Source organism: Miniopterus natalensis, chromosome 17 (assembly GCF_054644295.1).
Source record: "Miniopterus natalensis isolate mMinNat1 chromosome 17, mMinNat1.hap1, whole genome shotgun sequence".
NCBI lineage: Eukaryota > Metazoa > Chordata > Mammalia > Chiroptera > Miniopteridae > Miniopterus > Miniopterus natalensis.
Genome location: NC_142097.1, coordinates 10,452,293 through 10,476,463, shown reverse-complemented (window position 1 = coordinate 10,476,463; position 24,171 = coordinate 10,452,293). Strand labels below are relative to the sequence as shown.

Below are 24,171 nucleotides of genomic sequence, written 5' to 3'. Positions count from 1 at the left end.
TTTCAAGTATCTGTCTCTTCCTTTCACTCTCTCAAAAGAAAAAAATAAATAAATTGCAGAAGGCGGCAGCATTTCCAGTCTTCCCCTGGACACCCAACCCATAACCCCTGCCCCCCACCCTCCCTCCCACATTCCCACTCCCGAGACCCATCCCTCCCCTTTCCCCAAAAAAAAAATCCCAGGGGAAAAAAAAAGCCACAGTAACCTTCCACTCATGCAAACCAGCAAAGAAAAAAGGTGGGGGCATGTGGAAGGCAGGGGACCCACAGTGGAGTCCCCTACTTATCCCCCAAAAAACCACCTTTGAGAAGAAAAAAAAATGGAAAAAATAAATGAGAAATCAAGGGGAGTTATGATGTGGGCAGGGGTGACCCCAGAGCCTGCCTCAGGAGAGAACGGAGGCCTGGGGCCCTGCATCCCTGCAGCGGGCACTCCTTGAGGGGCAAGCCTGACTTCTGGAATGTGTGTGGGAGAAGATGGGGGAGGGGTGGCCCCCGGTGGGTTCGTGTGTGCGTTGGGGGCGGGCAGGGGCAAGGGATCCTAAGGAGTGAGGGCCCAGGACCAGGAGCCCGGCTCCCCCCAGACCCCAGGTTCCTGGGGTTCAGGAGCCCAGTTCTGGGGTGCGGAGATACATGCAGAGGAGTGTCCCCCCTCCAATGGGCTAGATCCGGTTAGAAAGGAAATAAATAAGAAGGGGTGGGAGGGAGGCTGGGGAGTGCGAAGGGCTTGGGCAATTCAGTCCAGACCAAGGGCCCAGGCGATGGAGGCAGGGTGAATCCAGGCCAAGCCAGGGTAGGCATCAGAGTCTCTCTCGGGCTGGGACCCAGATATAGGGGCCTGAGAGGTCCTCAATGACGCGCTTCACCTTGTGGTAGATCTCCTCAAAGCTGTCGCCCTCCACGATGGCTGGGGGTGGGTGAAACAGGGAGTGAGGCCAGATGCCTGGCCAGGGGGATGGCAATGGCCCAGAGAATTCTCTAAGCCATGAGCCATGGGGTTGCACCCACCCAAAGGGGGCACCTCTTTCTAAATCATCCGCCAGTGGGCTCTGCTCCCCCCTCTCACTCCTCTGCTACCTTATTTTCCTTCTGAATCTGAGCAAAGGTGCATCACATGCTGGTAATGGGCTGGCGGCAACCTCACCTGAGAAGCACTCTGTGAACTCCTGCTCCAGCTTGGTGGCTCTGTCGAAGGCTTTGCGGGCTTGCTCCTCTGTGATCCGCTTATTAATCTCTCTGCAGAGAGTGAGAGAGACACAGACCTGAGGGCGGGTCCCCCTCTGCCTTTTATTTCCTCCATCCAGGGATGTTAAATTGCAAACTGTATTTTCTTATTTGGAGCACAAAGCAAAAAAACAGTAATTCCCAATATCCTCTGGGGCCACAGATGACCGCCCCTACCCGCAACCCAGCAGCCGGGTATGGCCACTCCAGGGACCTCTCCAGAGCCTCATCCTCCCAGCCTTCAGCCCCAGTGAAGGGACTCAGACTCGAACTCCCAACAGCCCTGGAGGGCCTGGCTCGCCCCAGTGGGTGTGTGCCCCAGGGGCTGCTGGGAGCTGTAGTCCTGCCTAGCCCAAGGAAGAAGAAGAGGGGAGAGGCCTGAGATTTCCTGCATCCCCTGGGTTTCAGCTCTCTGTGCAGATCCCCCTCAAGGGCTGCTGGAGCTGCTGCCCAGGGTTAAGAGGGGAGAGTTCACACAGAGGCCTTTGAGGCCCAGGGCCACATGTGTGGGGGGGTGGAGGGGAGGCCCCCTGGGACCATACTCACAGCACATTCTCCAGGGAGCGGGGGCGGATGAAGATGGCGATAGGGTGCAGGTGGGCCGCCTGCAGCCGCCGCACAGCATTGGCTGAGACATCAAGGATGCAGTGCTTCCCCTGGGGGCAGGCAGGGTGGGCGCAGGGGGACCAGCAGGTGGCAGGAAGGGACAGACAGAGGTACCAGAACAGGACACAGTGCATGGAAAGGCAGAGAACAGGAGGTTGGCCAAAAGGGAAGTGACATGGATGTCAAACGACACGTTGGCAGAGAGTCAAGGTGAGAAGAGGGTATGGACAGAGTGAAAGACAGAGAGAAAAAAGGAAAGGGCCAGCACAGGGGGAGGGGATTGGCCAGGAGCGGGGGGCAAAGGACAGGCAGGGAGCAGGCCCGAAACAAGGGGCAGAGCAGGTGAGACGGGCAGGCCAGAGTGGGGGATGGAAGGCATGACAGGGCAGATGGGGCCAGAAAGCACAGGAAAAGGAGAAAGGAAGTAGGATAGAGGGAGGAGGGAGAGGAGGACGGACAGAGGACAGACAGATGGAAGAAACAGGGGAGACAGATGGGAGGGAGGGAGGCAGATGGAGAAGGGATCCGTAGAGGGAGAGGGCGGGGTGGGGGCAGCAGGGAAAGCAGGTAGCAGAGGAGTGGGAGAGGGAAGTGGAGACCCCAGGAACAGGCGGGGTGGGGGGGGCGCAAAGGGGAGCAGGGGGGGATGGGGAGAAGGGGGGGGGAGCCAAGCCACCAAGGGCAAGGCCATAGGAAGAGAAGAGAAATGGGGCAAGGAGGAGGGCAGGGGAGAAGGGGCCAGATGGTGGTGCCCAGTTTGGGGTCAGGGAGCGAGGGAGGCAGGCGGGGGAGCGGGCAGGGGAGCAGGCCGTCAGACAGTTGCCCAAGAGGAGAAGGTGGGGGAGTGGAGTCGAGACCCAGCAAGGAAAGAGACAGAGAGAGCGAGTTAGAGAGAGCTGGAGGGAGGCCATGGGGGAGAAGGGAGGAGGAAGGGGACGGGTGCCGCCGGTCCTACCTGCTCTGCCACCTCTCGCACGGACTGGACGCTGGTCCCATACAGGTGGCTGTTGTACTGGCCGGCCTCAATGAACTTGTGCGCTTGAATGTCCTTCTCCATTTTTTCCCGGGACGACACAAAGTGGTAATCCCGGCCATCTATCTCATACTCCCGCTTGGGCCGTGTCGTATCTGCCAGGAAGTCACCCCACCCCCCAAAGATCTAACCACCATCCCTCTAGCTCAAAAGCTGTCTACGTCAGCCCCCAAAGTGCTCAGCTGGTCCTTTAGTGGAAGGGGCTGCTGGGGACACCCAGACTGAGAGGGACAGGACCACCCGCCCAGCACCCTCTGGGCCCGTCCTCCAGGGCTCGGGCCTCAAATAGCAATAGGCATGGAAAATGAGAATGGCTCTGCCCCCCACCTCCCATCCATGGGCCCCGCCCATACCTCCCACCTCCACCCCAGGCCCGGCACTCACGGGGAACACAGGATCCAAACTTGTCGGGGAACTCGGAGAGAAGATCGTCATTGGCACGGTCCTTGGTGGGCCCGAGGATGATGATGGGCCGAGCATAGTGCACTGAGGGGGGAGAGCTGGCTCAGCGGAGAGAGAGCCAGGGAGCAGGGCAGCTGGGGCCACGGCGCAGGGCAGGGCTTACCTTCCATCTGCGTCACTGTCTCATAGCTCAGAACTGAGTCTTCCCGACCTAGTGAGAGGTAGGTCATCTGTGAGGGGACTCTGAGACAGGGGCTTGGGGCCCCATGTTGCCTTCCTGAGGACATCAAGAGAAGCTCAGGGCTTCTCTCACCCCAGGTCTTCCCAAACTGACCCTACCTACCCTGTGATCCAGAGCTGGAGCCCCAATCCTAGGAAGGAATAGCAGGCCATGTGGTTAGTAGAGTTTACCCCGTAAGTCCCTGACTCTTCCACTCAAGCCCACCCTCTCTTCTACCTACCTTGGCCTTTAACCTTGACCACTCCCGTCGCTCAACCCTATGGAAAACAGGGAGGAAGAGGGAATAGGGAAATGTCCAGTGAGGGGCCCTACAGCCCCACCCACTAGACCAGCTGATAATCCCATCTCCCAGCATTCCCTGGACCCCTGTGCTCCTAAATGAGATGTCTGCCCCAAAGACTCATAGGAGTTCTGGTGCCCACGAGGGCCAGCAGATAACCAAGAAGTCAGAGGGCAGACCCATGCCCTACTGGCTGCCCACCCTGGGACCTTGGAAGATCTGGTGCCTGTGGCAGGAAGGCTGAAGGTGCTGGGAGCCTCACCGCCGTTTGCTGGGAATAAAGCCAATGTCATCGGTCTCGCTGTCAGAGTGTACCCGCCGCGCCTGCCACCACTCCTCATCACTGGCGTCGATGACATGAAGCACGTCCCCAAAGTGGAAGCTGAGGGCCTGGCTCAGGAAGCCGCAGTCCTTGGTCTTGTCGTAGTCAAACAGGGCCCTGGAGGGCAGGTGGCCATCAGTTGGAGCCTGGCTGAGGACTCCAGCCACCCTGAGACCCAGCTCAGAGGTTCGGGGTCAGGAGTCTACAGCCAAGCCCAGCTGCTAATGGCACTCCCACAGATGCCGTGGATTCTGGGGAACTCAAGAACTGTGTGGGAACCAAAAGCTCTACTGTTGCTCATATCGCCACAACTATTAACTGTCACTCAGTCAATGCTGTGTCAGTGAGCAGACAAGCTATGGAATCAGTGCAATTTCTGAAGTAAGACCTAGAACGCCACCCTCCCCAGAAAGCAGTCTGCAATCCACATGCACGTCGCAGTCAAAGAAGTAACCTGGACCCTGTTCAAATTCATAAGAAAAAAAACTCTTTGCAGATTCTGGTTACCTTAACAGTATCAAATTCCTGTCAATGAGCCCCAACCCCTGGGGTCAGGACAAGGGGAGAAATGACACTGAGAGAGCAAAGTGAAGAGCAAGACAGTGGGATGGCCAGAAGAGAAGAGATGCCAGGGTCATCTGGCATCATCTGCGAGTCAGAACTGTCCAACCCTGGGAGCCAATTAGACCCCAGCAGGGTGTGGAGGGCCGAGCAAGCCTCTGGTTTGAGCCAGGTGTCTGGGCGAATGGTGGTGCCATTCAGCGAGAAAGAAACCACTGATTCGGCAAGACAGAAAACACAAGTACACAGGAGAAAGAGATGAGCTCAGTTTGGGACGTGTTGAATGTGAAATGCCTGTGGGACATCCCAGGGAACATGTCCAGAAAGCAGATGGCCAGAACTGCAGGTCTGAACCTCTGGGAAGAGGTCAGGCCAGAGCTGACAGCTCTGAGACCGAGCTACGGAGTGGAGCAGCAGGCTAGACCATGTGAGTGGACAGGAGCCCAGAGGGACAGAGAAAAGAAGTATATAGACACCAGGGGAGGGTGAGAAAGAGGAGCCGATGGGAGAAGGGGGCCTGAGAAGGAAGTAAATGCCGCTAGAGAGACAAGGGGTGACATGAAAGAGCTGCAGCTCACCCTTCCTGGACTGCCGTCATCCCAGAGGGAGGTGCAGGCTGGGGCAATACTCTGAGTGGACTAGGGGCCCCCTGTTCTGGCAGGCATTAACCTTTGAGTTACCAAATTTTTGGGCAGCTGGGGGGAGGGGTCCTGAGGGAAGTGCCAGGGTGACCATGGGCTATGAGGCAGTAAGGATACTGGAGGCTGAGGCTGTTTTCCAGTTGACAGGGAGTATCCCAAAATGCTAATCTGTGCAGCTGAGCCCGTGAACACCAGCCAAGTGTCAGGACTGGATGGGGTTTAGGGGAAGAGCTGCCTGGGGAGTGGGGGTCACAGAATGAAGAGGAGCCCAGCCCATGAATCGTCCAACCTGATATAGAAACCCCTTTTGGGGTTGCTCCGCAGGGAGGCGGTCCCTGAGCCCAGGCTGCTGTTCATGAGCTGTTCCCGAAGATCGTGGATCTTGGCCTCAAATCGGCTATACTCTGAGGAAGGACAAGAAGGTTCCTGAGCTCTGGCCCAATCCTACTGCCACCCTCCGCGTGCCCCCACTGAAGCCAGAGCTGAGGAGCCAGAGTCCTGAGGACCATCTCAGCCGACACGAGGGGGAGCTTCAGGTCTGCTACCTTCTGGCTTATACTGAGCGATGATCGTGACTGTCTGACCCGCATTTTTCAGGGCAATGGCAGCCTGCTCATGGCTGGCATTGCGGAGGTCAACACCATTGACCTAGAGGGAGGAGGAGAGGCTGAGTCACTGGAGATGAGGACCAGGCTCCAGCCTACCCAAGCCCCTGCCCAAGAGCCCTGGGCCCTGCCGAGAGGGGAGAGGGTGGTACGGGCAGGGGCTGGCCTTCTCTCACCGAGAGGATCTGGTCCCCCTTCCGCAGCTCCCCACTGAGGTCCGCAGGGCCCCCAGCCAGGATAAAGGAGATGAAGATGCCTTCACCATCCTCGCCCCCAACGATGTTGAAGCCCAGGCCCGTGGAGCCTCGGTGAATGACAATCCGCCTTGGTTCTCGGGGAATGTCTTCCTCCCCCAGCAGGTCCTTGGCTACTGGGGAGTAGCGCCGAGGGGAAGTGGGGGTCATGGCTGTGGGGTAGTCAGTGCCCAGGTAGCTGCTGTGACTGATCTCGTTGTCCAGGTGCTGGGAATAAGCTGAGGGAAGACGTGGAATACAGGGTGACATGGAAATGCACCGAGGGAGACAGCACCCACCACCCCACCTTCGCCCTAGGGAACCCGGAGAGCCAGACTTGGGTGAAGGGAAGTTATTCTCAGAGATACTAGGGTGGGTGGGAATCAGATCACAGCCATGCTGAGGGCAGGAATTCACAAGTGACGTCAGGGGCTGGTTTTCCTAGGGGGTGATGGATTTGAGGTTACATGTCCTAGGGATGCCAGGACGATGAAGGGGAACATTAATACCAGCTTTTGGGGTTTTCTTTTGGTTGTAGAATCTCTCAATCTATGAAATTCCTCTCCCCCTTTTTTTTTTCTCTTGGTCATCCATTTGAAAAAAACAAGGTCATTTTGTCTAACACACGTTCCCACATTCTAGTAGGGAAAGTCTAATAGGGAAATCACTGCCTGCACCCTGTGGTGTTAACATGTGCCCCTGCCCTGTATCTCCTGTAAACTGGTAATTCATACTAGAGACTTAGTCAGATTCAAGTTCAATGTTTTGGCAATAATATTTCACAGATAGTGCTACGTACTTTCTACTGCACCACGACAGGATGCCACAGGTCTAGTTGTCCTTTTGTTAGTAAGACTAATCGGCAGGCTCAGGTGTTGTCAGCTTTTCACCTAAGAGTTTTGGAAGCCACCGACGATCACTTCCTGGTTCTAACATATCACTGGGGACAGCAAAGTGGTGATGTGCTACTGTTTCATTTTGTTTGTTTTGAGGGAGGAACATTTATTAGTGGGAATTCTTCTATAAAACAAGAACTGCCCCCATGGATGGACCTGGAGACTATTATGCTAAGCGAAATAAGCCAGTCAGAGAAAGACAAATATCACACGATCTCACTTATATGTGGAATCTAATAAACAAAATAAAGTGATGAACAAAATAGGTCCAGAGGTATGGACGCATGGAACAGAACAACAGATCTCAGTGGGGAGAGTGGTGGAGCAGACGGGAGGAGATTAACCAAAGAACATATAAGCATGTATGTATAACCCATGGACACAGACAATAGTGGAGGGAAGGCCTGGGGCGGGGCAGCAGTGGGGTGACAGCGGGCAAAGAGGAGGAAAATGGGAGACATCTGTAAGACTGTCAACAATAAAATAAATAAATAAATAAATAAATAAATAAATAAATAAATAAATAAATAAACTGTCCCACATTAACCATTTGGCCACCCTAAGGTGCAGTTTGTACAAGAAAGGAAGCATATATGCTTCTTTCCCTTTATTTGCCAGTTTTCAGAATAAATGAGTTCCCTAGCATCGCCCAAAGGTACCCAATTATTTTGAAGTACCATTATGATCTCATGGATTTTCACACAGTCAGTGAGTTTTAGTTACGTGGCCAGTGGAAGCCCCTTCAATCTGGCTCCTGCGTCTCTGACATGACCCTCGCAGCCTTAGATGCCCCACTTGCTTCCTAGTATAAAAAAGGTGATGAGCTCATCTTCTACGTTTCTTGCCCAACATTTGAAATCAGCCCTTTCTCCAAGGAGCCAAGGTTCCTTCTGGTAGGTCATGGTGTTTAGAAATACTACCACGGTGTTAATATAGTTTGCACCAGGGCTTCGTATTTGGTGGGGCAGTCATGCCTTGTCACTTTTCCAAAAATGTCTTATTCTCCCGAATGTGTTCTTCCAGTTGAACTTTAGAATCAACCTGCCAAGTTTCCAGGGAAGGGGGGAGAACGTTAAAATCCTGATGAGGATTGCATAAAATTTATAGATTAGTTTGGAGAGGGTTGAGATCTTTAACGTATTAAGTTTTTCCATTCGGAAACATGGCGTGACTCCCCATTTCTTAGTTTTCTTTTATGTCCTTCAGTAAAGTTTACTCATATAAATCTTACACACTTCTTGTCAAGTTCATATTTCTAAGAATTTTATAGAATTTTTTTCTATGGTGAAAGGATCTTATTGCTGGGAAGTTATTATTTTTTAAAAAATGTCTTTATTGATCTTAGAGAGAGGAAGGGAGAGGGAGAGAGAGATAGAAACACCAATAATGAGAGAGTCATTGATCGGCTGCCTCCTGCACACCCCCTGCTGGGGATCGAGCCCGAAACCGGGGCACATGCCCTGACCGGAATCGAACCTCAATCTGGATTCTAGGTCGATGCTCAACCTCTGAGTCACGCCCAGCTGAGCTAATTCTTGTCATTCATCTTACATATGGCTGCATTCTTAAACTTCCATATTATTTCTAAGTTCTTCAGTTAATTCATTTAGATTTTAATATCAACAGACAATAGTATAATTTACAAATAAGGACAAGTTTGTTTTTCCCTTGTTCCAGTATGCCAAGGTTGCGGGTTTGATGCCCAGGCAGGGCACATACAAGACTCAACCAATGAATGCATATATAAGTGGAACAACAAATCGGTGTTTCTCTCTCTTCTTCTCTCTCCCTCCCTCCCTTTCTCTAAACACAATAAATTTTTTTTAAATGTCTCAAATGTAACATACACTTATTCTTCCTGCCTTACTACAATGCCTGGAATCTCTAAAGCAGTGGTTCTCAAGCACTGCTAAGATTTTATCATTAGGAAATGTTTGTTTCTGATAACTACTTTTCACCACATTAAGGCAGATTCCTCTGTTTTTAGTTTACTAAGTTTTCACCTGAAAATAGATATTGAATGTCATCAAATGCCTTTCCCACATCTTTTTATTTTTAAGGGAAACCCTTTTTTTTTTTAATATGTCTTTATTGATTTCAGAGAAAGGAAGGGATAGAAACATCAATGATGAGAGTCATTGATCAGCTGCCTCCTGCACGCCCCCACTGGTGTTCAAGACCACAACCCGGGCACATGCCCTGTCCTGGAATCAATCCTTAATCTCCTGGATCCTAGGTCAATGCTCAACTGCTATTTGAAATGACCTTACAGTTTTCCTCCCTTAACTTGTTAATACAATGAATCAAATTAAGAGGTTTCCTAATATGGAACCACCTTTCCTGTTCTGAAACAAACCCTACTTTGTGGCAATGCTATTCCCTTAATAGGAAGCTGAATCTGTTTTGCTACTCTGTTGTTATAAACTTTTACATCTCTATTCAGAAGAAAATTGGCCTGTACTTCCTTTTATGTTACCTTTTCGGCCTTCTGAACTACCATTATAAGATGAAATGTGAAACTTTTAATCTTTTTCCATACTCAGAGAGCACATAAGAATAATCCATTCCTTGAGTATTTGATAAAATTAGCCATAAAACCATCTGGGCCTTATGCCTTCTAGGGGAGAGACCTTTGACAATATTTTCTAGTTCTTCCATAGTGACTAATTTCCCATCTATTCTCCAACCACAGGAAATGACAATGGTTGTAGCTACTTCACAGGGAGCATCTGAAGAGGAACAGTCACTGGGAATGTCATGGGGGTAAATGGGATGGGTCATGGGGAGCTTCGGGTTTGGAGGACTCTCACAGGTTGTGATGTCTGGGGGAGCATAGCTGTCACTCAGGTAGGCATTGCTGGGCTTGGCCACCTTTAGGTAGACAACATCATACGTGTTCTTCAGGGCTGCCACAGCATCCTCATGCATGACGTCCTCCAGCCCCACGCTGTTGACCTGGGGTCAAGGGAAGCAGAGCTCAGACAGAGCCAGAACACAGCCTCAAGACAAAGGCACTGGGAGTGAGCTAATAAGAAAGCCAAGGTCTGCTCAGGGCCATAGGCAAGGCCCAGGTGAGAGCTAGAAAAATGAGGGGGTCCTCACCGCCAAAATCTTGTCTCCAATTTGCAACCTCCCATCCTTATGTGCGGCACCCCCTTCGATAATCTTGGTTACATAGATGCTATTATCTCCAGGGATGTGCTGGTTCCCTACACCTCCTGCGATGCTGAAGCCAAGACCTAGATGGAGGGAAAGGCAGAGGTGGGTGCCTAGGAAGCAAGCCTTGGGCAGGGGACAGTTGACACAGGAGTGGTGACATAATGGGGTACTACCTTTAGGCCCCTTGATGAGCTTGATCTCCATGAGTTTCTCAGCAGGGGGCTTCCGGCGCATGACGTAGAGGCGGACTATGGAGCCTGCCTCCTTGAGGGCCTCCACAGCAGCCGAGTGGGTCACCTCCCGCACATCCACTTCATTTACAAATAAGATGCTATCGTTGACCCTGAGGGCAGCAAGGTGGGCCTGAGCCAGGAGCTTCCTGCTGCCCTGGTCCTCCCTTTGGAGGGAACCAGCATCCTAACCCCTGTCTCCTCTCCCCACCTGAGGCGGCCATCCTGGGCCGCAGCCCCACCAGGAATGATCTTGGTGATGAAAATGGATGGGTCGTCACCGATGTGTGGGTTGTCGGTGCCACCTGCGATGCTGAAGCCCAGACCTGAGTTACCCTGGGCAGAAGAAGGGGAAGGTCAGCTCCCCTCACTTCCCACTCTTGGCAAAGCCAGTGGGGAGGAAAATGGATTGGGGAGCTGTGACCAGAGCAGGAAGGGGCAGGGTTAAAAGGCTGGCCACCTGGAAAACACAGGCACAGAGAGAAGCACAGACAGGGAGCAAGGGGACCTCGGATGGAAGAGCCTGCTCACCCTTTCCAACGTGATCTCCTCGTATTCCATTTCCCCCTCAGTCCCGTTCACCTGCAACTCCAGCACGGACCAGAAACACAGAAACAGTGAGACAGACATCCCTACCTGAGAACCTGCCCCTCCCCTGCTCCTGGAACCCAGGCTATCCCTCTCTCCCGCCTTCCTTCTGCAATGGCCCCAAAATCTAAACAACTCACATATCCCGGGGCTTCTAGAGTGTCTGTGTTGACAATCACAGGGGGAGAATTGGCCTATGAGGGAGAAAAAGGAGATGAAAAGCTGCCTGAGCCTTGGCTCAAGAGGGAGTCCGCAATTAAGAATCCCACCAGCCTGGCTACCCTTTCAGCCTCTTAACCAAGCCTCCTCTGCTACTGTTAGAGTACCTCACGAATCCAGCCTCAATCCATATTACATACACACACATGCACACGTGCATGGACTTCACTCTGCAGGGCCCAGACCCCCTGTATGGAGAAGATGTTTGAGTAGCCGGAAGGGAGAGGCAGCCAGACTGGGAGCACAGCAGATGGTAAAGAGTGGAGGGAGGGGGACCGGCTCGGGGAGCCTCTCACCGGATGCAACACCACAGGGTGTTACATGCCTTATGCGCTACACACATAAACCCCAGGGCTTATGTCCACCAGGTCCTGCTCCCCAGTTCTCGCCTCCATCCCTCTCCCTATCTGCCCACAAACACCCTGATGCCTTCATAATCTTCCTTCAGATTTGCCCCTCACCTTTACACACATTCGCCCTAAACCCTCAGCCAGGGGAACCCAGGGTTTCCCCAGATGCAGGCCCCTCCCTCCCTCTTGCCCGCCCACCACCTAACCCACCCTTTCCCCTAGGGACCCTGTGGCCTAGCAAGAGTATCTAAGCCCAGCCAAGGCCAGGGGCGACCCTTCTCCAGGAAGCCCTGGCATCAGGACAACAGGAGGGGGTGGGGGTGGCCGGGGGCAGCCAGACTCCCCGACGCTAAGGGACCGGCTAGCCCCGCCTCTCCGCCCGCCCCCCACACACACCCCCGGTGAGCCGGGCTGGGAGAAGTGCGGCTGCGAAGGTTTGCGGGAGCCGCGCATCCCGAGCAGCCTCCCTTCCCCCCCTCGGCGCCCCGCACCCCGCGCAGCGCAGAGCACGCCCGGGGGGGAAGCGGTGAAAGACACCCGGGTCCTGTCCTTTCCTCTATTCCTCCCACCGCCGCCGCCTCACTAAAGAAAGAGTTAAAGTGGGGTGTGCCAAGGCCCCTGACGTCAGTGGCCTCGAAATAGCAGGGTCTCCAGACTCTGGGGTGGAGCCAGCTTTAGGCTGGTCCTAGGGGCTTCCCCAGTTGCCAGGGAAACACAAGCCACGTCTCCATGGCAATGGGGAAAGGCTGCCCAGAGCCTCCTTCCGGGATCCCCAACCTATTGCCTCCTTAAACAAGTATTTATTTGGAGCCTACCAAGTGCGAGGCAGACTTCACGGTTTCCCCGGGCTCCTCTTTCTCCCCTTCCAAAGGGGTCCTCCTGTCTCCTACGGCTATTTCTCAGTCCTGTACATTACCTTTTCAACCTCTATAATAGATTTCATACTCATAAATCTATTAACACCATCCTCCGACCCTTCACGTTTCAGCAAATGCTGTTATCCAACCAATAGCCACTGACACCAAAATCTCACCCACATGTCCATTCTCCACCCTGTAGCCTATCCTCAGTCCCCACCCCGTCCTAGAACCCCCCTCCTCAGGCCCCATCTTTCATCCCTCTCTACCCCATCCCACACCCTCCATCTACATCCCTGCCCCACCCTTCTACCTCAATCTTCCAACCCCAGCCTCCATTCTCATCTGCTCCCCTGTCCCTACCCCACCCTCCAGCCCCAGCCCTTATTAGTCTCCTATCCTAACCCTCCATTCTAATTTCTGATTCCCCGGAAAGATCAGCACCACTCCCTCTTACCTCATCCTCAAACCCTCAAGATTCTATCCCCAAATCACAATCCTTCATTCTCAACCCACTCCCCATCTCCTCTGAAAATTGGGGTGTCTCTTGTCTGACAGCTCAGGCCTTGTCCTAAGACCTCCCACACACGCTCAGGCCTCCAGCACTCTCCCCTTCCACTTCCCTGTGCTCCCTGAGCTCAGCCTGCAGCGCTCCCTAGTACTGTACCAACTGCCACCTCTCACGCCTCCCTTCTCTCATCTTCCCCCTCCCAGGGACTTAATGGCCCCATCTCATAAAAAACCACCTCTAGTCTTCTTTCCTTCACTCCTTGAAGCCCCCAGAGTCTCTCGGGAATACTCTGTACCATCTCCCCATGTCCAGGGCCTTACTTTCCTTCCTTTCAATCAGCTCAGCCTGCTGCGCTGACTTTAGTCTCATCCCAGCCTGTCCCCTGCCCTGGGACCTCTTACTCTTCTGTCGTCTCTCCATTTTGCTACAAGCCAAAGGATGGCCTTTCTCTCTCCAACTCCTCTCCTGCCAGCCACCACTTTCCAACCCCAGAACCTGCTGCTGCTCCCTCCCTGACTCTTCACCCCCAGGCTCAGAAACCTCCTCCCCATCTTCTTGGTACACTATCAGCAACCTCCCCCTTCCAAGGGCATCCCACAAGATCCTGAAATCCCAACCCTGACCCCACAATGTCCCCCCTCAATCTCACAGCTTGCCTGGTGCTCTCCATTGCTCCCTGTCCTGTGCCCCCAGAAGAGGAGACCGAGGGGGAAAAAGATGGAAAGTGGCCTGGAGAGTGGAAGATCTCAGAAACTAGGCCTCCCCAGGGCTGGAGAAGGAAAATCAGATGTGAGCATGTAGGAGAAAGGGAAACAGGTGGTCATAAATAATAATGGGGGACAGATAGGGTACAGAGAAAATATCTGGGCAGAGGTGAGACCCAAGAGGATGAGAGAGAGGAGGTATGGGAGGACCGGGGAGATGGTGAACAGTGAAGGGGGTATGGGGGTGGGGGCGGGGGCTGGCTGACCGGTGAAGAGGACTGAGCAGGCCACAGAGGACCTGAGCTGGGGATCAGGGAGAGGGAGGAGAGTGCGTGGGAGGAAGAGAGAGGCAGCATCAAGAACCAGCCAGCAGGGAGGGAAGGGCAGCAAGGAGGGGAGGAAGCACAGGAGCAGAGCAAAGGCTGGGGCTGGGGACAGAGGCAGAAGGGCCCCACAACTAGAAGTCTCAGGCCAGACAGATGGAAAGGACTGGAGACTAGGGGGACAGGGAGAGCCAGGCCCAGGAACGGGAAGTGAGGGGAGGAGGCAGGGAAGGGACAAGAGCAAATGAGGGCAGCAGGAGCCCAGAGAAGAGCTCTGGAAACTGAAAATGTTAACAGAGGTAGGGAATGGGAAGGAATGAAGAAGGCCTGGGCTTGGTGAGCATCCTGCACACATCTCAACACATATGCAGGCAGACCCGCAGGCACGCAGGCACACACCCACTCCCACTTGTCTGGCCTCTGTTTCTCCTCCGTAGGAACAAGGTGTTTCCAGCCCCGCAAACCCCCTCTTCCCCAAGCCCCAGGAGCCCAAGTCCCAGCCCCGAGTTCCAGCCTTCCCCCACCTACAGCTCAGCTATCGCCCTACCGGCCCTTGGGGGGTGGTTGTAGCTCCGAGGCTCCGAGGGCAGCACTGGGGAGGGGGCTGCCCGAGTCTCCTACCTTGAGGGGGGAGAGATGGGCGTGGCCCACGACCCCGTGGACAGCCTCGAGGTGGGACAAGTTCCTCTCCGCCACGTGCACCAGCTCGGGGGCGTTTACCTGGTTGGGGAGGTGGGCCGGACTGTGCTCCAGAGGGGGCGTGTCTTCATCTTGGTAGCGGTATTTCTGGGGACAGGGACGTAAGTGTCACTGGGGCCGACCCAGTGCCTCGGGCTCCAGGCTGCCAGCCCCCGCTGCCTCCTCTTTCCCCAGCCAGTGCAGTGCGGAAGGCCCTGGGGCCAGACCAACTCCTCCCCCTCCCTCTCCTCCAGCCCATTGGCTCCCCTCTCTCCACCCTCCCCACAGGCCCCTCTCCGGCCTTGGCCTAGGCACCCCTCATCTCTTTCGGAATCCCAGCTCCATCTTCCACCTCCTCCCATCCTAGGACCCCCAGCCTTCTACCAGCACACTCCCTCCTCTGGTCTGTTTCTTCACCCCTCTCCCAGGCCTTCATCGTAGGTCCCTCCATCCTTTCCGAGCTCCAGCCCTTCTGACAGTGGCACCCACATTCTCTACATCCATTCCCAAAATCTCTGCTTCTCTCGGCATCTTCATCCCACCTCCCTCATTACCTTAACCCCATGCCCCATGTTGTAACCTTCCTCCTCATTCCAGCTGCCGCTCCTGCTCTCCATTCCATCCTACCACCACCCCACCCTCATTGCCCCAGTCTCCCCACTGCAGCCTCTACCTCATGGGACTGGCTCTCCAGCACCTTCCATGCCCGAGGCAGGGACCTCAGTCAGGCCCTTCAACTAGCAGGTACTTGGCAACAGCCCCCCAAGCAGGACAACACTAAACCCGGCCAGTTCTTTCTCCAAAGGTCCCGCTGGTTCCCAAGAAGTCAGCAGAGGGGCCCCAAGAGTCCAGCCCCACCCCAACAAATGCTCACAGCCCAGCCAGCTAATCGGATGTACTAGAAGGGGATGGGAGAGAAAGGGGGAGGACAGAGGCAATAGGGTTCAGGAAAGGGGCAGGAATGGGTGTCATGTTCCAGGTTCCCTGAAGAGGGTCGAGTGCTGAGCCTCAGGGTGAAACCACAGTTTCCCTCTGGCCTTAAGAAGTGAAAGACCCAACATTATCCCTGACTCCCTTCCCAACTAACCACCTGCCATCTCAAGGGCCTCCTGTGCTAGTTTAATAGAGACACCAGTAAATGAGATTAACTGGGGGCCAGGGAGAGAGGAAAAGGACTGCTGGAGGCAGCAGTGAAGGGCAGCAACGCTGCCTGGGTCCTCCCACATCTGCCTCTGACCTTCCGCTGCTCCCCTCCTCAGGAGCTGGCCCCCACAGAAGCAGACCCTCCCAAAAAGACCCTTCCAGGCTCAGGGAAGGAGGAGAAGGGGACCACAGGCAGGGCTCCCTCAGGGACTGGGGAAGACAGGATATACTCCCAATACACATGGGTAAAGAAGAATCTCCCTCTCAAAAAAGTATCTTAGAGGCTGAGCGTACCTCAATATTTGGAGGGCGACAGTTGCAAGATCCAACAGGAGGAAGCTTATCAAGGTCAATGCCTGATACTAGAGTATGATTCCAAATTCCTGAGGAGGATGAACCAAGGCTGAGGATGTAACTCAGCTTTGGCTGTAGCTCAGCTTGCAGCAAGAGAACGGGAGGAGGGAAATGCTGGCAACATGAAGGCTCTCAAACCCAGGACACGGAGACAGCTGGCATCAAGAAGTACCTTCATATATTTGAAGCCTTAAAGAAGGAAAACAGGGGCTCACGAAGCTACACTCCGTTTTCTGGCCCACAGATGTGAAGAGAGTAGTATCCTGAGAGCCAGGTTTCAATACCATAGGCACAAGAAGCAGAGAAGAAGGGAAAGGGGGGTGGGGGTTATAAGCTGAATAGCCCTCCTCAAAGACTGAGCCATCTTGAATAATAGAATTCAGTGAACTGAAAGAGCTTGTTCATTCCACATCCTGAAAAGGTGGTCATCAGCCCAGACAGTGCAAGAGCTAAGGGACAGCGCCCCAGAACTGGGGCGGTCCAGGCAGCTCCCCTCTCTCACTTCGCAAGGCCCCCAATTCCCTGATAAATGAGGCAGGGCCAAGGGGTGCAGCTTCACGTTTTGGAGTCTGGGAGAGGGTCTGAGCCCAATGCGCCTCCATCTTCACCCCATCTCACAGAGAAAATTCTTGAATCTGATGATGAAATGCCAGGTGCACGTAAAGAAAATGGAAACATGGAAAGGGACATGTCATTGTTTATTCTAGAGAGGAAATGAAGTAAATTTTTATCACAGTGAGGCTGCAGACACCTCACCCTGCCCCGCCCCCATGGGGAGAAGGGGTTCAGGACTGGGGAAAAGGCTCCTCCAGATTGGGAGACAATGTCACAGAAATAGGAAGAGGTAAGGGTATGAAGTTCCCAGAATGTGGCTGAAGGAGGTTAGGGCATATGTTCAGCCCTTGGAAATTTTCTAAGTACACATAGTGGGGGGGGGGGGGGCATCTGGAGTGGGGGGAAGAGTAATTCTGAAACTGCAAACTAGGAGGTAAGGGTTGGAGCCAGCACCTCTCAGTCCTAGATTAGGACAACTAAAGCAGGGTAGGCAGAAAAGGAGGATCCCCTCTTTTGCCCTACTGGGACTCGGGGCCCCGGCCCACGACAGCTCAAATGCTACTGGGACCAAGTCTGAACCCCCAATTTATTAGGACATAAGACAAGTAAAAGGCTTAGAGATCACTGTTGTTCCTCCTCCCTTGGCCCCCTCCTCACTGTAGCCCCAGCTGCACAGAATAACCTGGAACCGAGGCTTGCACCCCCAAAATACAGGGGTGCGAGTGAAAGTGGATGATGATAAGAGGGATGACCCACTGCGCTTGTCCGCGAGACACTGCAACCCAGAGACCCCAAGCCAAGCAAAAGGCACAGAGACAGCGCTTGAAGCTTGCACCCTGAGATTTGGAGGGTCCGGGAAGAGGGGAGCGGGGCCGGAGCCCGTATCGCGGCACGTACCACGCAGAGACACATGGAGGCGAATCTGTTCCGAGCCGACATGGAGAAGGGGAGGGGGCCGGAGGGGAGGGGGTGGGCGGGAGAGCGAGGGTCCCAGGGTTGGGGAGGGGGAGGGGCAGAGGGGCGGGGGCTGCGGCGGCCGCGGCAAATGGAGGCTGCGGCCCGAGGTGAGGAGGGTGGGGGACAGCGCCTGCGCAGTGCGGAAGAGCGTCACGATGGGAAAGAGAGGGTGAGGGGAGACCCTCTTGGCCGTCAACTTTGCTGGTTCCAGCTGTTTCTCGTGGACGTCACCTTCCACAGTCTACTCCTATTCCAACCCAACTACAAACAGAGACGCTCCTAAAATTTACCAATTTATCGTTCTGATTCTCAGAGACCCCTTATTCCGTCTAATCTCCCATCCCTAAAATCACCAGGCCCCTAACTATTTGCAGAACCTCACCGGACCGCTCTTCACTACTGGACTCCCAGGGTGCAGGGAAGGAAGCAGCACTTCTCACTTTAGGACCCCCAAGGGATCTAAACTGTCTCCTACAAGCCCCTCCCCCACACATCCCCAAAGACTGTTCATGTGTACAGCATCCCTCAGATGCAAAGACATCTCCTATTCTAACCAGCAGTCCAGCCCCACCTGATAACCAGACAGTGCTTTTCAAGAGTTTAAGGACCACAGATCCTGGTCGTGCCCACAAATTAATCTTGCCTTTAAATCATTCCTTTCTAAATCATATCTATCCATCTAACAGAAACCTTGAAATTAGTGCAAATATTACCCTTGCTCTAATGTAAACATCCAAATAAGCAGTTCTCAAATTCGTTGGGAGTCCCGTCCAAATTCCTGAATCTAATAAAATACTCATGATTTTCTAACATATCAACAGTGCCCAATACCTCCAGACCCCGATTTTAGAAAATACTTAATGTACCTTAAAGCTGGCCCTCCAAATTAAATTGCAACCTGTTCAATTTATTCCCAAGCCCTTATATTAAGAGATATTTTCCTATTCCTTTTCTTTACCCATCAATTTCATACATTATTCCCTTTTCTAACTGCCCATCCTACATCTCAACATCCCCTCCATGATTCTGAATTCCAACTGCATTGGAAGATTGCTCCCAAATATATCAATCTGTCCCACACCCCAGCCTCAAAAAATATTCACCAAAGTAAAATATGGCCCAATTTGCAGTAACCCACAAATCTTCCAGAATACCCCAAACCAATTGCTTCAAGTCTCTTCAGAGGCTTCCATTTTCTCCCAAACAACTGGACCTGAAAGCATCTCTTCCAAATATTCTCCCATTGAACGCCCACCTTTCCAACGCATAGCCCAGTGAGCAGTCTCCTCAAATCTGCTCCTCTGGCTTCTCTAAAATGCTCACACATGGCACAAAGGAAGGACTTCCCTAGAATCTCGCCTATGCCCCCTCTTTCCCGTTGACCGGAGTCTGCCAGATGCGCCCCCAAGATGACTTCCAATGCCCTAGTTTCGTTTGTGGATAGAACGCTTGGATCCTCAAAGGAAACGAGTGCGGAAGGGTCTGGACTCGAAATTTCTTCTAGAATAGAAAAATCACAGTTCTCCACCAGTGGGCGCTATGACCCGTTAAGACCCTCCCCTACCCCCATTTCCTTTTTCCCTCCATTTTCCGTTTCCCGGTTGCCTAGCAACGCAGCTATCAAGGACTTTGCTGTCGCCTAGTAACCGTCTCCTTGGAACATAGAGCTGAGGTAGGAGGTTGTGCTCTGATGAAATCTGAACAGGCCTCCATCTTAGGAAAATTGAGACGTCAGATGGCCCAACCCCCGGATTCTCCTTTCCAAAGACCCCCGCGCCCCGCAGTTACTCAGACAAGCCCCTCAAACCCTGTCTCCTTATGGCACATGGGACCACGCCACGCCCCTGCCAGGTCAGCTCCGCCCTCACTTCGGTCGGGTTACCCAGCGCTAAGGCCCCGCCCCTTCCCAAGGGCTGTTGCCCGCCAACCTAGAGAGTAAGCCAGACCTCGCCCACCTGCCTCCAGGAGACCACGCCTCCGTCCACTCCCCGCCCATTTGCTCCCCCGGCCTCGCCCATAGTGTCCCTTCGCCACGCCCCTGTCTGCCAATGAATGAGGCCGTTGGCCATACTGCCCCGCCCCCATCATCTTAGTTTTGCCCAATAAGGACCACCCGAAGGGATTAACCGCTTCGCCTCCAAGTGGTCAAATACCCCAGGTCTTTCCCCACCACCACCCTCCCCCACTTGTTCTGCTCCGCTCTCCGCCACCCTCGCCTGGCCCTCTAGTCCGCCACGCAACTTCAGTCGTCGCCGGTTACCATGGCAACGGCGACAGCAGTGCGGGGAGAAGGGGGAGGGACGGGGGCGGAGTGGGAGAAAGAGATGCTCAGAGATCCAGAGACTCCTGCAGAGAGAGGCACAGAGTAAGAATAAGTGATAGCTATAAAAGCAGAGTTAGCACAAAGCACAGGGCCTGGCACATGGTAGGCATTCAATAAATGTTCCCTAAATTACTGCAGCAGGTGTCTAAATATAGGCAATGGAAGATGGAGTACTCTCCGGCGGACCTGCGAAGCTCAACGACCTGAGTACCCGCTACCCACACAGCATTTTGGGGAGGGACAAGAGCCATGTGCCCCCTGCTGGTTCCTCCAGGCTACCCTCCGCTGCCCTGGATAGATATGAACCACAACTCCCAAAAGCCCCATGGCAGCAATCGTCTTAACACTGAGGGATCTTTGCCTCAAAGCCTTATGGGAGTTGGAGTCCCCGCCATCCCGCAACTGACAAGTTTTCCGGCCAAGGAATGTGGCAAGCCTGAGTCTCCACAGCTCTGTAAAACCCCAAATGCATGATCCTCTCTGTGCAAGGCTCCTTTCTTCAGGGATGTTCAACCATGGGCTACATGGAAGAAGTAGGAGTCTGGAAGGAGATGGATAAGCCCCACACACACACCCCGGAATAGCTGTCAGTGCTAGAAAGGCCCTCACCCTCGCTCACATATGTGTACACGTGTTAGAAGCAGAGCCCACACATTCCAACTGACTTTCTGTGTACACCTGTACAAGGGACCACAGCCAGGGAGCCTAAGTCTAAGAGGCAGGCTAAGGGCAGGAGACAAGAGGAGCTGAGGACCAGAGGACATTAAAGGAGAGCAGGCCAGAGAAACTGAGGTCCCAAAATCTACTGAAACTACAGGGGATGGGGAGGGGTGTTTGGAGAAGCAGCGTGGGAGACAGCTTGGAGAAAGAGGGACAAGCAAGTAGCCCTGCAGAGGGGGTGTGGGCTCCAGACCTGAAGGTCCTCAGCCCCCAATCTCTTCCATCCATGCTCACACACCCACGATGCATGTGTACACACATGTGTGACAGGGAACATGTGTGTCCTCAGCTCCCTCCCCTGAAAAGCTGCAGTTCCCACTAAATATAACCCCCTCCCCAGCCTGTGACTCACCGGACCCCGCCTCCCCGGCCCCCACTTCCTGTCCCACCCCCCAACCCCCAGCTGCCTGCCATCAGCCCATGCCTCCCTCCACACACCAGGCATCCAGCTTTCTAGTCCCAGAGTCTCACAGCCAAGACCTAGGTATTCTGTATCCACCAGGAGCTTGTTGTGCTCCCCATCCAAGATCTGCTCTTTCCAGACTCCAACCACAGGGACACCCCAGTACAGATCCTCACTGCTGCCAGCCCTGTCCTCCTCCTACTCCTTTTCACCCCAGTCACCTTAAATCCAGGTATTCCCCCCCACCTTGATCCCAAGTGTCAGGGGTAACAGAGGCATCCTCCTCCATCTACTCTTCTCCCTTTTTCTCAAACAGGAGTAGACAGTGTGGGAGGAGAAGGGGATATTGGGCACTTGCCTGGGCTACCCTCAAATTTTGCACCACCCACCTGGTCCCCCTCCTCAAATCCTCTCTCTTCCAAAACCTCTCCTCCTCCTCAGGAACCGGCAACCTCAGCTGCTATAATAACCTTCTGCCTTCCATGGGAGTACCCCAGATCCTAACCTTACCTGCTCCTATGTCAGTCCTCTGACAACTCCCAACTGTCCCCATCCATATGATCATGATCAGACCCTAAATTAACAGTTCCCTCTAATTGAGAGAGCACCCCCAAATGTATCCACCAGAAGACGGTGATTCTATAGCCTGAAGGCCCACCATTCCCACCGGCTGACACCCCCAAACCAGGCAGGCACTCACAAGCAATAACCTTCTACCCCCATGCCAGAAGCCCCCTTAAATTGGCCAAGGCACCTGGAGGCCAGCTTGTCCCTCAGAAGGAAAGAGAACCCCCAACATAATCCACCTTCTAACATACAGGAGCAGGACTCCCATGTGAGCCAGTCTTCTTAAATAAGACTCTCTCAAATATGGTTGGTGAACCCTAAAACCTACTAGACCCCCAAACACAGAGCACCCCAAAATTTCCATTTCTCTACAGGTACAAAGGGATGACTCCAGGGGGCACCTGTGGCCAAACCCAGCATTTTCTGAAATGTGAACCCCAAAACTAAATTAGGACCCCAAATACATCTTCTGATGCTCTCACTCCAGGGCCCTCAGCCCCAGATTAGGCCTGCCTAACCCCTCCCCACAAACTCATACCCTCCCCCCAGTTTAGAGCCCCCCCATCATGCTTACCTTGGTTGTCACTATACAGAGACAGTCCATGTTGGGGGGCCTGGCCGCGGCGGCGGGTAAGGGGCTCTGACTTCATCGGAGTTGCGTTCCTCCCCTCCGTGGGTTCTCACCCCTCCCCCCTCCGCACCCCACTTTTGCAGGGGTGGCCAGGATGGGGGGAGGGGTGAGAGGGGAAAGAGGGGGTTGGAGAAGGGGAGGGGAGGGGAGCGTGGGAGGGAGGGAAAGGGGGCCCTAAATGGGAGTCCCCAATGGAGGGGGGGCTTGGGGAGCACACCCCGGTTCTCAGGAGGGGCAGGGGCACCGGGGGCTAGCAGCCCCGGAGTTCAGGGGCTGGGGCATGAGCTGAGGTGGGGGAGGGGAACTGGATTTCGGAGAGCCCCGGGGTTGGGGGTTGTCTTGCCTACCGGCCAGGGGCTAGGGGCCTTGGTGGGAGGAGTGGGGTGGGGGGTTGGAGGCGGCCGCGGCGAGGGAGCCGAGGAGCCAGAGGAGGGAAGGGGAGAGAGGAGGAGAGAGGAAGCAGGGGGAGGGAGGGAGGGATCGAGGAGCCAGAATGGGGGGGTGCCTTGGCAGAGTTAACTCATTCAGTGCCGGAAGGAACCCGGATAATGGGAAAAGAGATGGAAGCAGAAGCAGAGAGGCCCTGAAGCTAACATGGAGACTTGGCCAGCCACCAGAGATGACAGCAAACACGAGGAGGACGGATTTAATTTCTTAGAGGAGGAAGCACCATAGTTGGGCTGGGAGCACCCATGGGTGTTTAAATACTGGAGGGAGGCCATGGTAGGGGTTAGGAGTGAGGGAGGGGCTGGCAGAAGGGAATCCCAGGGGCCTAGTTCTCCCTCGGGATTCACAAAAGGAAGTCTGAAAAATAATTATATACTAAATTCTTTAATTCCTGAAATTGGGGCAGGCAAAGAAAAGGGGGAAGTGAGAGGGAGAAAGGGTTCCAGGACAGGAGAGTGCATTTTCTGTGCCCCTGACTCAGGATTTTGTTCCCAGGGTCCCCAAGTCTCAATTCAATATCAGTAGTACTTTGCTCAACCCTCTAGCCTTGCCCTCTCCCTCAGGAAGCTAGGCCCTCATTCTCGGCCCCCTTACCTACCTGAGTCTCTGAGATGGAAGCCTCATAATAGTCCAGGATGTCTGACAAAGGGAACAGCACTGAGTTACTCTCCCCCACTCCCTGCCTCTCTGGCCACCCCAGCCATCACCTTGCCTCCTGCTGCCTAATAAGAAAGGAGCTCCTCCAGCCAAAGCGGGTGGACGCTGAGGAGGAACACTGGGGGGGGGGGGTGACCCCTGCATGAGGTTCCTGCTTGGAACACATCATCTCCAGGCTCCCAACCAGCCCTCAAGTTCAGTAATTGCCCTCACTGGTCCAGGCCAGCCCTTTACATCACTGTTCCTCGGAAAATTGGGAGACTACTCACCAAGCAAGGCCTGGAAAAGGTCACTGTGCAGTACTGCGAGGAGAGGGGGTGCCCATCGTAATAGTGGGGGGGCCAGGATCCAGAGGGCTGACCTGGGAGCTGGTGAAATGCAAGTGAGGGTGGATTGGGACAAGAAAGAGACAGAGAGACCAATGCACTCACTCACCTTGTCTTTGCAGTCTTTGCCCTTTCACCCCCAACTCTATGGAAAGGTTCAGGAAGGATCCCAAGAGTTTCAGCCCCCCCATTCCACCCCCAGGCCTCTCCTCCACAAGGACTCCTGTTTTTCACCTCTTGGCGTCTCAGACATCTCTCTCTTCTCTCACTTTAATCTCCCTAATTAATCCTCCAGGATTGGAGCTGAGCTTTCTCCCTACCCAATTCTAGCTGACAGGTAAAGCAGCACTCTGAAACAACCAGATGTCTCATTCTTCTCCAGGTCTCCAGGCACCACCACCACACACCCTGGCCCCTTCTCCCCAA

General features: G+C 54.1%; 1 protein-coding gene across 12 annotated transcripts; it reads right to left on the bottom strand.

Annotated features, from left to right (window-relative positions):
• DLG4 (discs large MAGUK scaffold protein 4) lies at positions 1-22,627 on the bottom strand. 12 transcript variants are annotated; one of them, XM_087825914.1, is made up of 20 exons: positions 22,259-22,627; positions 14,606-14,770; positions 11,161-11,214; positions 10,964-11,020; positions 10,644-10,768; positions 10,376-10,545; positions 10,146-10,282; positions 9,854-9,998; positions 6,091-6,386; positions 5,855-5,957; positions 5,599-5,713; positions 4,048-4,224; positions 3,726-3,762; positions 3,608-3,635; positions 3,428-3,475; positions 3,247-3,348; positions 2,785-2,957; positions 1,770-1,879; positions 1,144-1,235; positions 1-906 (listed from the first exon to the last, which is right to left on the bottom strand). In XM_087825914.1, the coding sequence occupies exons 1-20, from the start codon at positions 22,286-22,288 to the stop codon at positions 800-802; spliced, it is 2,271 nt and encodes a 756-aa protein (XP_087682040.1). In that variant the 5' UTR covers positions 22,289-22,627; the 3' UTR covers positions 1-799. The 12 variants fall into 12 exon arrangements, with proteins under 12 accessions (XP_087682040.1, XP_016077557.1, XP_016077558.1 ...); XM_016222071.2 differs by having other exon boundaries at positions 10,964-11,023; positions 14,705-14,770; XM_016222072.2 differs by having other exon boundaries at positions 14,705-14,770.
• Positions 22,628-24,171: the final 1,544 nt, after the last annotated feature.

Excerpts from the sequence above, each read along its gene's own strand:
- DLG4 (XM_087825914.1), bottom strand. The coding sequence starts at position 22,288 with ATGGACTGTCTCTGTATAGTGACAACCAAG. Across the intron at positions 1,880-2,784 it reads TGCGAGAGGTGGCAGAGCAG|GGGAAGCACTGCATCCTTGA; the intron begins GTAGGACCGGCG and ends GCCTGCCCCCAG. Across the intron at positions 907-1,143 it reads GTTCACAGAGTGCTTCTCAG|CCATCGTGGAGGGCGACAGC; the intron begins GTGAGGTTGCCG and ends ACCCACCCCCAG.